At 36.8% G+C, this 14,464-nt stretch overlaps 1 protein-coding gene and 1 long non-coding RNA gene across 8 annotated transcripts in view; one reads left to right on the top strand and one right to left on the bottom strand.

The window, feature by feature from the left end:
• Positions 1-14,464, top strand: part of spir (spire type actin nucleation factor) — a 237,717-nt gene that overhangs the window by 214,676 nt on the left and 8,577 nt on the right. For 6 of the 7 annotated variants that reach the window (XR_011226023.1, XM_069319275.1, XM_069319276.1 and 3 more), the window contains 7 exons: positions 3,754-3,848; positions 4,348-4,489; positions 6,472-6,686; positions 6,994-7,233; positions 7,947-8,072; positions 12,357-12,440; positions 13,200-13,369. Coding sequence is in view for 6 of the 7 variants with exons in the window: in XM_069319275.1 (XP_069175376.1) it covers positions 3,754-3,848; positions 4,348-4,489; positions 6,472-6,686; positions 6,994-7,233; positions 7,947-8,072; positions 12,357-12,440; positions 13,200-13,369 (1,072 nt within the window). In the remaining variant the exon portion in view is untranslated. The remainder of the gene's footprint in view (positions 1-3,753; positions 3,849-4,347; positions 4,490-6,471; positions 6,687-6,993; positions 7,234-7,946; positions 8,073-12,356; positions 12,441-13,199; positions 13,370-14,464) is intronic. The other variant, XM_069319278.1, reaches the window with a different exon arrangement.
• Positions 1-14,464, bottom strand: part of LOC123775090 (uncharacterized) — a 181,444-nt gene that overhangs the window by 41,264 nt on the left and 125,716 nt on the right. The window lies entirely within an intron of this gene.

The raw sequence follows: 14,464 nt of genomic DNA on the forward strand, positions 1-14,464 counted from the left end.
CTTCCATCCCTTTATGTGAATATGTCCCTCCCCTATAACCAGGCTGCCTCACATCACGCCCCAGCCAGTCCATCACCACACTTCCCCATCAACTGTGTTCCGGCGCCGTCAATCTAGAGCTCCGCTCCATATGAACCCATATTCTATGGTGGCGGAGAGACGTGAGGGGGAGGTGGAGAGAGACGCGTGCGGGAGGCAGAGAATGGATGGATGGATGGATGAATGAATGAATGAATGAAGGAATGAATGAATGAAGCAAGCAAGCAAGCAAGCAAGCAAGCAAGCAAGCTAGCTAGCTAGCTAGCTTGCTTGCTTGCTTGCTTGTCCGCCCCCGCCAGCATATACCAATAGTGTGCGCACATAGTGTAGTACCCCGTAGTTTTCATGCGCCCCTCTACCCACCACTGTGTATTAGCAGCAGCAGGTGGGATAGGGGATAGGCTTCACCCACCCGCCTGGAGAGTAGTATCACAAAATCAGGAGGAATTGGGTCACTGGTGGCTCTTCCATGTTCCCTACAGGGTTCAGTAAAGGTCAAAGGTGGGCGGGCGAGTGAGCGTACCCCACCCACCCACCTACCAGGCCGCCCACTCACGCCCACTTGGTCTACCTACCCCCTAGCTCACGCCTGGGAATGCGTTTGGAAACTCCCTGGTGATGCTGGTGAGAAGTTTCCCACATCTGGTGAGGTGAAGGGGGTGGTGTCCAGTTAGTGGGGGGGTTTGGCTTGCAGGGGGACGGTATCTAAGGAGTAAGATATATTAAAATATGACCCTGTGTATATAAGCATCGTTCATTTTTTCTAATGCAATTGACAATAATTTACATGATGTTATCATTCATACGGACTCTAAATCTTCGCTCCAGGCATTGTTACATAGCCAGCACAAAATAATATACAACTCATCACAGAAATCCTTTTTTTTATTAACAACACATTTAGGTACTGTACATTTGCATTTGTGCAGCTACCCTAGACTATATGGAGGAGAGTACAGTGTGTCACAAAGCTAGCTACGTGATGCTAAAATCCCCATCCTACAGGATGGTTAGTCATACACAGGCATGAGACCAGTACTCTGCATTGGCAAACTTTGGGGTGCATATAGTATGAGGATAACATCATGAATACAAGAGTGAATAAGGTAGCAGTGATACTAAAAATCCCCATCTCGCAGGATGGTTAGTTATACAGGGTCATATAAATATAAATAAATATAAATATGTTTATTCAGGTAAGGTACATACATACAAGTGATGTTACATTAATGGATTGATATATAGATAGAGCTAGTACATACAATGCCTAAAGCCACTATTACGCAATGCGTTTCGGGCAAAACCAAATATGTTCAGTAGCCTGCACTGGCAAATTTTGGGTGCAATATGAGGATATTCTCAAGAAACGATAGTGAATAAAGTAATTGAAAAGCTCCAGGTACTTCATGCCAAAGGGTCTGAATGGGCTAATAACTGGGCATTCAGTGATGTAATGTGGGAGATCATGCCGCAGTTCCTGCTCACAGAGTTTGCACCTGGAGTGCTCAGGATTGGGAGATCCGTCACCTGTGGCCACCTGCCACAGGTAACGGTAACCCAACCTGATCCTTGCAACCACTGTGTCGCACAGTCTGGTAGACGTTTTGTGCTGCCCATAGATATAGGTTTCGGATCTGAACAAATCATAGCTTTTTATACTGGTGCTTTCAGGTCATTGGGAGTCAGTAATTTCTCTCCTATCAGACCTGAGTGTTTGGAACAATATAGTTTGACAGCAGAGATGGGAATACCTAGGTCTATATCAACATCATCATTGTTACACGCAAATATGGCTGTAATATCTGTCTCATTATGATGGGTTATATTTATGTGTGATGGTATCCATACAAAGGAGATTCAAAATCATTTACTCTGTGTAGCAATTAGGTCATTTATAATTGGTAGTATGAGGTTCTTGTTGTCGATCTTCCAGGAGCCTACATATAGGAAAAGAAGCACACAATCTACGGATGTCAATCACCCTAAATTGGATATAAGTCACATTGGCATAGATGATAATGAAAAGGCAGACTCACTAGCAAAAACTGCCACTGCTCTACCTGTAGTACAGGTTAAAATACCTCCAAGTTTTTCACAGCTACTGGGCACTCTTCTTTCAAGCCTGGCAAAAAAGATATCCAGAGACATTGCAATAGCCATACACAGACATAAACTTGGTTACAAGTGCTGCTAGGAGGTAATAAACCCAATAGTTAAAGAGTGTCATCTGTGGAACAGATGCAGAGGCACCATTGCATGTACTGTACTTACTGGAATGTGAAACAACTGAAGCCCTGAGCATCAAACTCAGTATTAATCCAACGAGAGCAACAGCACTAGATACAAAATCCACAGTGACTACAGTAAAATGATTTGAGAAGCAGTTGAAGAATGGGACACACTAGTGAACACTGTGCATCTATATCTGCCATCAAGATAATGTTATCAAAACAAGACGAAAATCAGTGCGCTAAACCAAAAGCAGAAAAGAAACGGGAGAAGAAGAGGAAACCCCACCTCCATTTAAAACTTTGACCCAAATATCACAGTAACAAGGTTATCGCAAATAACCAAACTCGATTACAGGCTCACTATAGCCTGTGTTACATGGATATTTTGTTTTAATAGCGAAATCTAAAACAACATATAATCTTGGAAGGGGAAGTATTAAAATACAGTACAGTACAGTATACAGTATATCTCTGGATATAAAGAAGTGGCATGGCTGATACGTACAAGTATCAGATAAATATATTGTACATATATTCGGTATCGGATACCATGCACAGATGCATACAATACCTTTGTATGGGGGGGTTCAACCACTGCAAATTAACTCGAGCCCATCATCCCCCAGTAAAAATCTGTTATCGGAACTGTAATACACCCTCAGACAACACACAGCCCCTCTGTTTAAATCCCTAAACATGCTGAACCTACACTCACTCCACACACATTCTCTTGTGCTATTTACACGTACAGAACCTTGTTCCTAAATGCTAATCCTCATCTGAAACTCTTCCTTGATAGATGTAACAGAACCCATGAACATCACACCAGAAATAAATATCTCTTTGATATCCCTTGAGTCAGGCTATATCTGTGCAAACACTCCTTGCAAATAAAAGGACCCAGTCTATGGAACTCACTGCCTAATGAATTAAAAGATTGTCCAACCTATGCCTTATTCAAAAGTAAAGTCAGAAAGTACGTAATTTCATCTTCACAGTTTCCTACCTTGTGCTTCAAACACGCACTGTATCTGTGCTACCTGCTTCCCAAATATTTGTACTTAAGACATGCAAATTCACCAGCATATTAATTTTCATCTATTTATATGTACTGTAATTACATAATGTTGAATAAAAGTGCTACATTGTTCATCTTAATAAACATGTGTTAGATTAAGCCTGAAATGCTATGCGTGTTAGTGGCTTTGCAAGAATGTAGGAACATCAATGTTATGTACTCTCAAACTTATTGTATCTTCTTGTATATAAATATATAAATAAATAAATAAATAAGTTGACTGATAGGCCTACCCTTACACATCGGAACTCTTATTACCCGCCTCTCAATTATATCTTATTAATTCTGTTCAGATAATTGTAGGCGTACGGTGTACTTCAAGCAGTATAAAATATACATTGTAAGTACAGTACTGCATAAACGAGGAGGTGAAAGTAGAGTATAATGTGATCCTCTCTTCCACAGTGGTGGAGACGTCTCGCCCTCCCATGGTTCTGGACACGATTCCGAAGCCTCAACGGAAGCTCATCCAGGCTCCCAGGTTCAACATATCTTGTGAGGTATGCCCACCCTTTGGTGTCATGCTCCTCAGTTTTGTTTTTCCCTCTGTCATGCTCTAGTCATTATTTTAGCCATTATTTTAGTCACACTCTTAGCCATTATCTTAGTCACTCTCTTGGCCACCCTCTTAGTAATTTTTGTAGCCATCAACTTAGCCACCCTCTTAATCATTATCTTGGCCACTATTTTAGCCATTACAGTATCTTAGCCACTCTCATAACCATTAACTTAGCCACCTTTTTACTAATTTTCTTAACTACCCTCTTAGTCATTATACCATTATCTTAGCAACTCTATTAGCCATTAATCTTTGTCATTAATGCCACCCTTTTAGTCATTATCTTAACTGCCCTGTTAGCCATTATCTTCGTCACATCTGTATGAAGTACAAATATATGGAGATTGCCAAAAACTTTTTTTTATAAAATACTGTGCAGTACAAATAAGTAAGATGTATAATATTTCAAAATCTTAAATACTGTATATTAAACATTTCAGGATGAAGATGAAGATGACGATTTGAGTGACATTCCCCCTTCAAGCCCACGTTTGGGTAAACACATGGTTATAGGCACATCATCACGGAGTTCTTCGCCGCAGAGCCCCCAGTCACAACCAACCTCACCTTGGTCACGAATGGGTAAGTGTCTTGCAACCCCCATGTCAAAGGCACTTGCTGCAACTATAAGGAGAGGTGTAGGCAGGAAAAGTCAAGTTCTATTTTTTTTTTTGCTTTGGAAATTCCTGCACTACTATAAAACTTGACTTCTACTGAAGTTGAGATCTATACTAATGCAGTAATTTCCATATTTAATATTTATTTGTTAACCCTTTTGTTGTGATTTTCCATTTTCTGCCAGTTTGAACTCTGGTAAAACATTCATATATTTTCATCTATTCTTTTATTATGTTTCTAGTAAAAAAAAAAGATCTGCTAAAATCCTTAATTTTGTATAGTAGTAAATAAAACTTTTGTTTTGCAGGATTTATAAACTATTTCTAAGCAGCTGGGATATATCTGAATTAATTTATCCCACAAAAATTATTGTCAATAAATGTGCATTTAAACATTTCTTAGCTGCATGTTTTATTTGAAATTTAGATTTTCTAGGTACAGCTGTATATTTTTTTTAATGCTGTTATTTAATCATATGATATCCATTTGACCCCAGTGTGCCACGACACACCAATTTGGAACCACTATATTGGACACTCCATTTGCATGGAAGATGTGTGCATATTTAAAATGTGAACTAATGTTATATGGTAGAAAAAGGATGCATTCCAGAATTCTCATGAACTTCCTACAACAGTTCAGTAGGCTATTTACAATCTTGTTGAAAGATAATAATTTACACTTGGAAAATATTAAAAAGACTGTTCCAAACCTGCACACTGAAATAATTTCTTGAGAGACCAGGAGACATAACAGAATGTGCAAATTAACGTATTACAAAGTAGAAGTGTAATGGGAATGCTTAGAGACAAATCTATAAATATTTAAGCCCTAAGACTTCAACATCTTCTAAATATAATAGGTATAACTAGTTGACATCTTTCAGCATTCAGAAGGGAATTTGGATAAACACCTCCAAAGAGTACCTCATTTAACTGAGCTTTGATTCATATGTTAGACAGCATGCAGCAGCAATTTACAGTCTGGTTGACCAGTACATCAACTAAGCAGACTGGCCCCAGGACTGGCTGTAGAAATATTGCCTGAAATGCTATGCATGGTAGTGGCTTTGCAAAAATGTACCATTTAATCTTCAATGTACGTACTTTCACAACCCAATCAATCTACCTTTTTGTATATACATGAATAAAATATAATAAAAATGCCTCAAGGTAACCTCAAAGAGAGTGAACGTTTTGCCAGAAGGAGTAAATCATCATTCATATTTTAGAAAGAGAGGTGGTTTGGCAGAATCCCACTCTCAAAGACTTGCAAATGTTCTAGTTTATTTCTAGATCATAATTGCCTTTTGTTTCACATGGAGTATCTTGGGTTACAGAAGAACTTTCATGATGCTAGGAAGGTGCCAGGATGCAAAGATACACAGCAAACTGGAAAGTGTGTTAATTGCAATAAGAGCATGAGGAGTCATGAGGTTTAAAAAAAGTTGTATCACGATGTGGTAAAACAGGTTTCTCATACTGTACTGCCAAAATGCGGCAGAAGTCGTGAGTCTATGCAAAACACCTGCAGCACTTCCACTTGCTTTGCCCTATGCTAACCTACACACCTTTGAATGCATTCTAACTCCTTAAGAAATTGGTGTAAAAAATAAACTGCATATTTATGAATCTGTTCCAATTAAAGACAAGCTAATTGATGGCAGCTGTGTACAAAAAGCTCTAGGTAGCATTTGCCATCAAATAGGCATTGAAAAGTAGATGACTTAGGGGGAAAATAAATGGAGATACTGTACTGTATTTGCTGTCCATTTGCTTTGTAGGTAAATTTATAATGTCATAATTATACCTTTGTATTAGTTGTGGCAAATCATCACATTTTGTCATTGATTTTGCACATATAGATTTACTGTATGTCATATGTAGGGCATTTAATTGTTATTGGTGTAGTATTATTCTATTAATGACATTTATACAATTTTTCAGCATTTGACCTGGCAAACTACGGCAACACAGGCACTCCGGAACGTCGTCATTCAATAACACTGTGTGAAACTCCTTCGTTGACCCAACAGTCTTCCACTTCCATCACTCCACCATCCTCTCTTCCCCAGTCAAAAAATCCATCTGCTCCCAACTCACCGGCACATCAAGATTTTACGGCATCTGCATCTCAAACGCAGAGGGACTTCTTATCCTCAGTAAGGGTTTATATTATGTACATTAACTACTGTAATTGTATATAATATTCAAGAACTGTGTTGATATAATTTTCTTACATGCACAGTACTGTATTCAGTTAATTTGCATGTCATAATTAAAGGTAATAGTGAACAGTGTACAATACAGTGAAAGATAAGGGTAGTTGGTGCTAATATAATGTCAATGTTTTCCCACCAAATCTCTGTTCACTTTAAGAAGGTCAAAATAAATATGAGCATAGTAATAAATGTAACAATTTTTGTTTTTATCAAATTATCTCTATATATAAGACATTTATGATTGCAGGCTCATTTCTCCACACGGCTGGACTGCCTGGCTCTGACTCTGGAGGAGGTGGTACACATCCGTAATGTCTTGACCAAAGCAGACCTCGAGGCTCTTCCTCTTGACCTGACCATCAAAGAGGATATGGCCAAAGGCAAAATATGTTTCCTGTGTATGAAGACCAGATTTGGTTTCTTTGGTCCTCGAGGCACCAACTGCAGACTCTGTAGGAGAACAGTGTGTAAAAAGTGTATCTCAAAGGTAAGGTGGCCACTTACTGGGCCAATGTTACCTTCTAAGTGTTTTAAAAATGAAATAAAAATATAGTGCATTGACCTACTTTTAGTTAGCACTACCATTGATTGCATACTGGTTCAAGTAATTAAAAGTAAACAGAAACAGACCTAAGTTTAACTCAGTAGGTTTTTCTTAAATACAGTAATATATTGTCATAGGAGGCTGTGAATAATGTCATTTGTTGATTTGGCTATGCCAGGACTTTTTACAGCTTTCTGCATTAGGTCTAAAAATAGTTTTTTTCATATTCATAGAATTCATAGTTAATTTAATATTCAATTTTCATATTCATAGAATTATATATACTGTACAATTAACTGCAAAAGGTCATCAAATTAAATATAGTAGTGCCACTTGGTGAATGAGACATCAATCTTGATCTACCACATACTTTGCCAAATTCTGTGTATAACATGAACCTAATTTACAAGAATATTTGTGGATTTTTTGTATGTTTTACCATACAGATAGTTTAATTTTCAATTAAATGTATGGTAAAAGGGCAAAACATTATTTTGTGTGTAAATACTATATACTGTAGTATATATATTTGGTTGGTGGTGGACCAAAAAGGTGCATCCTATCCACTGACAAACATGATATTTATTTAGTTATTTCATAAGATTGTAGCCACAGTGTTGTAGTGTATTGTGATTTCAAAACACGTTCTTTTCCAGATGCGCATCCCAACAGAGCACTTCTCTAACATCCCGGTTCAGATGTTGACCCCCCAAGCACTGTCTCCACGAGAGGATGAAGATGATAGCATATCACTTCCAAGATCCATTCTCTCAAGACTTACGGTAATACCCTTCACTTGTATCCTATGTACATTGTATATACTTTTTATACTTGTACTAGTGTTATCAAATCAAAATTTCCTTTTAGAGTTAGCAGTCACATTAATTTGACTTAGGTTTTTGTGTTGTAATCATATGTGTAAATCAGTAAATATATAAACTTAGGATTAAACTCTTTCTATTTTTGTTGTATAATCCAATAAAATCCATGTAATTCTTTAGAATTTATATACTAAATCATTTTTCTTCTATATATTCGTTAGAATATTTTATAGATTTGTAATTTTGTATGTTTTGTATTATCATGGATTAAGATTCTGCTGCTTAGAGGAGAGCATGGATGGTTCAGACAATTATTTGTTAAATGTGTTTGTAAAATTAGGAATTACAGTACAAACAGACTCTGTTGAATAGTGCTGTTGGATGTAGATACTTTTAATGGTCCATTGTAAACTGTTTGAAGCATCCCATGGGGGGATGATGGAGTCTTTGGAAACAAGTTCATTTGAACACAATGATACAAAGGAGTACTTAGTCTAAGGAAGTGAGATGAAAAATAAACAAGATTTTTATGTGCCAACACTTGCTATATAAAGGATTCATTTGCTCTTAACAAACTGTGAAATAAATTTTATTTATTATGAGAATTAAGACAAAATATTAGCCCTGAAAACTATACACAATGGGGGAGAGTTATTAGAAAAGGAATTATAAGGAGCAATATACATTATATGGTAAGGGGAAGAAATCTATTAAAATGATATGGGAAAGAAATTAATGAAGCCTCACATTGTTAAAGGGCAAATCAGCTACCTGATGCAAAATACAATGAAATGTTATTTTCACTTACGTGCAATTAGTATGAATACATCTGACTTTGCAGTACCACTGAACAGGCAACACAGTTATTTTGATTTTGATTTTTTTTAAACAAGCCAGTTGATGCAGACATTGCATATATTTGCTTGAAAGAAATTAAAATACTGTACAAGCATGGTAACATTAATCACTCATTCTGTTTATAATTGACTGTTGTAAGGAAAGCCAACCTTGCAGCAACTGACTTATTTCTGATGTCAGAAAAATAAAAAATAAACTAATTATTTTACTTAGGCTGTAGTGAAGTAAAAAAATATTAATGATGCCACATTCAGAAAATTAATTTTAAAGTAAACTAATTGGAGAAGATTTCTCCTTTATCGCAGATATCTTCATGGCCCATAAAAGGTCTTGGAATTTTGTATTGCATTCAGCCCATCCTCTTGGGTGTTCGGAACATTGTTAAACTAATGTACTAAATTGCCCAAACCTGAGGACCCATGAATAGAAAACGGGACATCATGTCAACTTTGCGAGCCGCTAAGATTTTTAGTACATCATTTGTTGGCCTTAGGGGATTTATACATCAAAATGTGATGTATATAAATGAGGTTGTAGAGGACAGGTTGTGGCAATAGTGTTTCCAAGCATAGATGTTAGTAAGTGGATGGTGATGCACCTGACATGGTGCCAGTGTTTAAATAATGTCCAGGAAGGTAGGTAAGGCTTTCACAACTTTTCCCAATATTTCAAATGATTGCCAGAGGTCTCTAGTGTAGAATGTCAACTACAGATTATTTAGGAACTTTGAATATTAAGCGGCACTTAAAATCATTCGCAAAAGACAGGAGCACCATAGGTAATTGTTTGAGAATACCAGGAGCAGTTTAAGGGTTAAAGTATTACAGTTTTATGTGAGATATGTTTGGCATATTCTAAGATTCATGATAACCTAAAATTTACATAGAAAATTAAATAAAATATAGTACAAAAATAATTACTAGTAAAATTTTGCAGTAAGCCAACTCTTAAGTAAATAGTGAGCAATCAAGTCATTGCAACACACACCAGCACTCCAGCTGGAGGTTGCAGGTGGTATAGTGTTCTTATGAGAGCCTTAGTCTGAACCATCCAACTATCTGAACCATCCCCACCCTGCCTTACACTCATGTACAGTAGTGCCATTTAGGGAAATATGTGCATTCAGTGAAGTCATCTGAATTCATGTACAATATTTGAAGTAAAGAACTACCTGTACAGTATTGTGTGTTTTATAAAGCTGTTGTTAAAAGTACAGTACAGTGTACAGTAGCTATATAACATTGGGAAATAGTAGTAATATTGACATAGGAATGGTGATTTTGTCTGTAGGAAGTAAGTATTGCCTGTGCTTCAGTAATGGTGAGGAACAAGATATTAGCAAGATGGTGGAGGGAAAATTAGTGTATAAGATGAATTTGGTAGTACTTGCTGCATATGAGACTGAGCAGTTAGACCTTGAGTAATGGGTAAAGGTACAGATGTACTGTATGTAATTTATGATTATAATTGAGTGGCTGATGAAAGTAAACTATGGAAATTATAGTCATACTTAAAAAAAATTTGATAAGAATTACTTTAATGATCTAAGAATAGTCTTAAAAGATCCCATCACTTTAGTGTATAACTAAAAGTAAAATTACTGTAGTCTCAGTTGTTATCTGTAGTTCATGTCACTAGCCCTGACTTGTGGGACCTGGACATGGAACAAAACACTAATATAAATATTAGGCTCCTGAAAAGACCAAAGAAATACATGTGGTATAATTAGGTGATAAGGAATAATACAAAGTGAATAGCATGTGTGAGAGTGCAGAGTATGCCAGGGATACAAGAACTTGAGTGGTACAGTGGTTCAAGAAAAATATCTAGAATTGTTGGGTCATTGGAAGATGACAGATGGTTAACTTGCATGATAGATCAGCATACAGAAGAAGTGAAGGACTGTACTAGTATAGATGATAAAAGTGATGAAAGTCAAATATTGCCTACTTTCTGCAAAGGGAAAGTCAAATATTGTTTTACTTTATAGATCAGTCTCATTATAGCATAATGCATATAAAACAAGGAAAGGGAACTATCAGGAGAAAGTACCAAGCTATTACAACTATATAGCACTTGGAAAGGATCAGGATAAGGTTTTGGGATGGAAGGAAATTTGCCCAACCACTTGGACGGTTGGGGATTGTATGCCAACCTGACTGAAGTGAGAGTATATAAAACAGAGCAGATGATAATGTTTATACTGGATTACCTGGAAGCATTTATTTATTTTTTTATTTTATTTTTTTTTTATATATACAAGAGTTCTTACATCCTTGTACAGCCACTAACACCCGTAGCATGCTAGAGGCAAGTACAAGTCCTTAATCCTGTTCCCCGGAATACAACCCGCCAAATCGTTTAACAACCAGGTACCCATTTTACTGTTGGATAAACAGATGCTATTGTTAGGGATTGACACCACCCAGTTAATCCTCCCCGGCCAGGATACGAACCCAAGTCAAAGTTCTCGCGAAATGCCAGGCGAGTGTCTTACCACTACACCACGGGGACTGCTACTTAATAGATCATATGCTGTATGTTACAGCAGCCCCTTGGGAAAAAAGAGAGCCCTGTGGGGATCAAGGCAGATAAACAGACAGGTAGATCATTTATTATGGGCAGAATGACTGGAAAGTGTATATGAGAAATAATGTAATTGTTTTTCTATGGCAGTGTTAAAAGTACTGTACTGGTAATTTGTTGAATTCATGCATCTTGCATTCAGTGGGGACTTATGTAGATAGACTTTCCACTCAATTTTGTGCTATTTTGGTGTGATATGAATTGTTAAGAGTGCAAATAGTTGAATGCTTAGAGCATTTGCCAGATAATTTTACATCTTGTTTTATTCCCTAAATGATGAAATGACCACTAGCTTGTAATAAGAAGGGGACAGTCATGAAGGCTTCTTTACAAGTATAAACCGTAGGGTATTTGTAGGAAAGCTTCTCTATGATACTTCAAAGTGTCAAATTTGAAGTAGTCTGCTGATTGATTTATAATTGCAAAAATATTAAATTTTAGAGATACTGTACTGTACTTGCATATTTTAGTTACAAGTGTAGAAATCACAAATAACAAAAAAAAATAATTTAATATTATCACTGGAGGAAAACAAAGTTTACCTTGTTAATTAGGCTAAGAGTTGTTGAAGTGTCCTGGTCACTATATTGGCGACTTACACAGAAAATAAGTCACAATAACGTGACTGAAACAAATAACCCAACCCACACACATATGAAATATAAGTGATGATGTTTTGGTCCATCCTGGACCCCTTATTAAGCCCTGGATGGTCCAAAATACAGCATTTTCATTTCATTTCATGTAATGCCTGTGGATTGGGTTATTTGGAGACTTAGTAAAGAGACACTTTCTTTACAGTTTAACATCTCAGAACACATCGCTAAGCGTATTCAGGTAACAGAGCATGAAGAACACACGACAAGTGATGACATCCTGTCTCAGGTACAATCAGGAGGCTAAGCATAATGGAGATCCTTGTTAAAAAAGCAAGCTTGTGTTACCATACTGGCAGATCCTTATATAGTTTTGAGTTTCCCAGCTTTTTAATGCTTATTTTTAATCTAATTCAAAATTTGGATTGAACATATCATGGGTATATATTCTGAGTGTATGCTAATACTTATTCTTTGAGTATAATATTGAGATCTTGTATAGTATTTATAGTGCATTAAAGTCTGAAAGTCAGACATTTAGTTTTACATGATACTTATAAAGACAGGAAGCAATTTGCTTACAATTTCAAAATCAAGTACCATATTGGGAGAGTAAATTTCTGAAGCAGCTTTTTGTGCACGTCTAAATTGTTCATACCCAAGCTGTTGATGAGTCACTGCATGTTTACTCTAAAATTAAGGCTTGTGCTTATATCGTAGCATGTCCTCTGTTGGTACAGCAACCAGTGTGTTTCGTGTGACAAAACCGTAATGTTGGGGGTTGCCCTCTAACATTTAAGCTTTTTGACACTTGTATTGATTTAATATATACCTATCCTACTGGTAGCTTTTTATGATTAAAACTTTTTATATATACTGTATTTGGAAGTACTCCTGCAACTAATGCTAATATTTTTCCATTATAAGGATCTGGCATGAATCAAAATCATCAATAATACAATATCATCTTTCTTTTCTTCATGAGTTCGGTTTTGAGTAAATATTCTTGTTAAATACAAAACTGATTTACGTTTTTGTATAATTTTAGGACTTGCCTCTACCCACAAGCAATAGTGGAGGATGGAGTGGAGAACGAAGAAGCAGCGTTAGTGGAAGTGTGGGGTCGGCACCATCATCTCCAACGCTCTCCAGAACGGATGGCCCTCAATCCTTACCCACACAACCACCAGTACCATATGTTAGTGAAGCAATCAAGAAGTACGTGCCAACAATTGTTTTAATCAACATTTTGCATGTTTAAGTAAACTCTTAAAATGTTCATCATAAGATATGTGAAGCTAAAAAAGATATATAAGCCATGTTTAAATAATCAACCCACATGTATGAAAAGAAGGGAAAGTGACAATGTTTTGGCATGTTGTGGATCCTTATTGAGTCAAAACTGAGGTCTAGGATGAATTAAATCATTAAAATTGTCCTTGCTTTTCATATGTATGGGTTGGAATATTTATATTTAGCCAGGTTATTTTTACTTATTCTCTGCATAAGTTGTGTTTATTTCCTTAAATTGGACTCCAAATTTTAATATACAAAGTTGTGTATTGGTTGCCTCATGATTGGTGTTGGACTTTCTGAGGCCCAGATCAAATCTAATCATTTTTCCCTGTGAATTGAGAATTCCCTTCTCGCATCCCCAGCTTCAATACTCATTTTCAAAAGGCAGCAAGGCCATACTTGAGTGAATGAAAACCTTGCCATGTCAGGAGACATGGCAAGGTACATGTCTCCTGACATGTACGTATGAATGTGAATGACATGAATACAGAGCAAGAATACATTGCTCTGTATTCACATACACACACCCTTACTTTATATGATGAAAATCTGTTGTATTATGTGTTGTTACAGATGCTTTCATTGATCTATATATGCTTGTTCAATTTTTTTGTAATGATGTAGCTTTTCTTTAACATGCTCTCATTAAATACTGACTTGTAAACAAACAAAAAATATCCCCCCTCCCCCCCTACCTCCACCCTCCCCCCTCCCCCCTCGCTCCCCCTCCCTCCTGGAGCTCATTCCTAGTTAAACACAAGACAAATTTAGAGAAGACTCAGAGGTATGCCACCAGACTAGTCCCAGAACTGAGAGGTATGAGCTATGAGGAAAGACTTCCTCACATCCCTGGAAGACAGAAGAGCAAGGGGAGACATTATTACCAACTACAACAATTTCAGAGGAATTGACAGGGTGGACAAAGACAAACTATTTAGCATGGATGGAACACAAACAAGGGGACACAGGTGGAAACTTAGTGCCCAAATGAGCCACAGAGACATTAGAAAGACTTTT

This window comes from Procambarus clarkii, chromosome 92, assembly GCF_040958095.1.
Source record: "Procambarus clarkii isolate CNS0578487 chromosome 92, FALCON_Pclarkii_2.0, whole genome shotgun sequence".
NCBI lineage: Eukaryota > Metazoa > Arthropoda > Malacostraca > Decapoda > Cambaridae > Procambarus > Procambarus clarkii.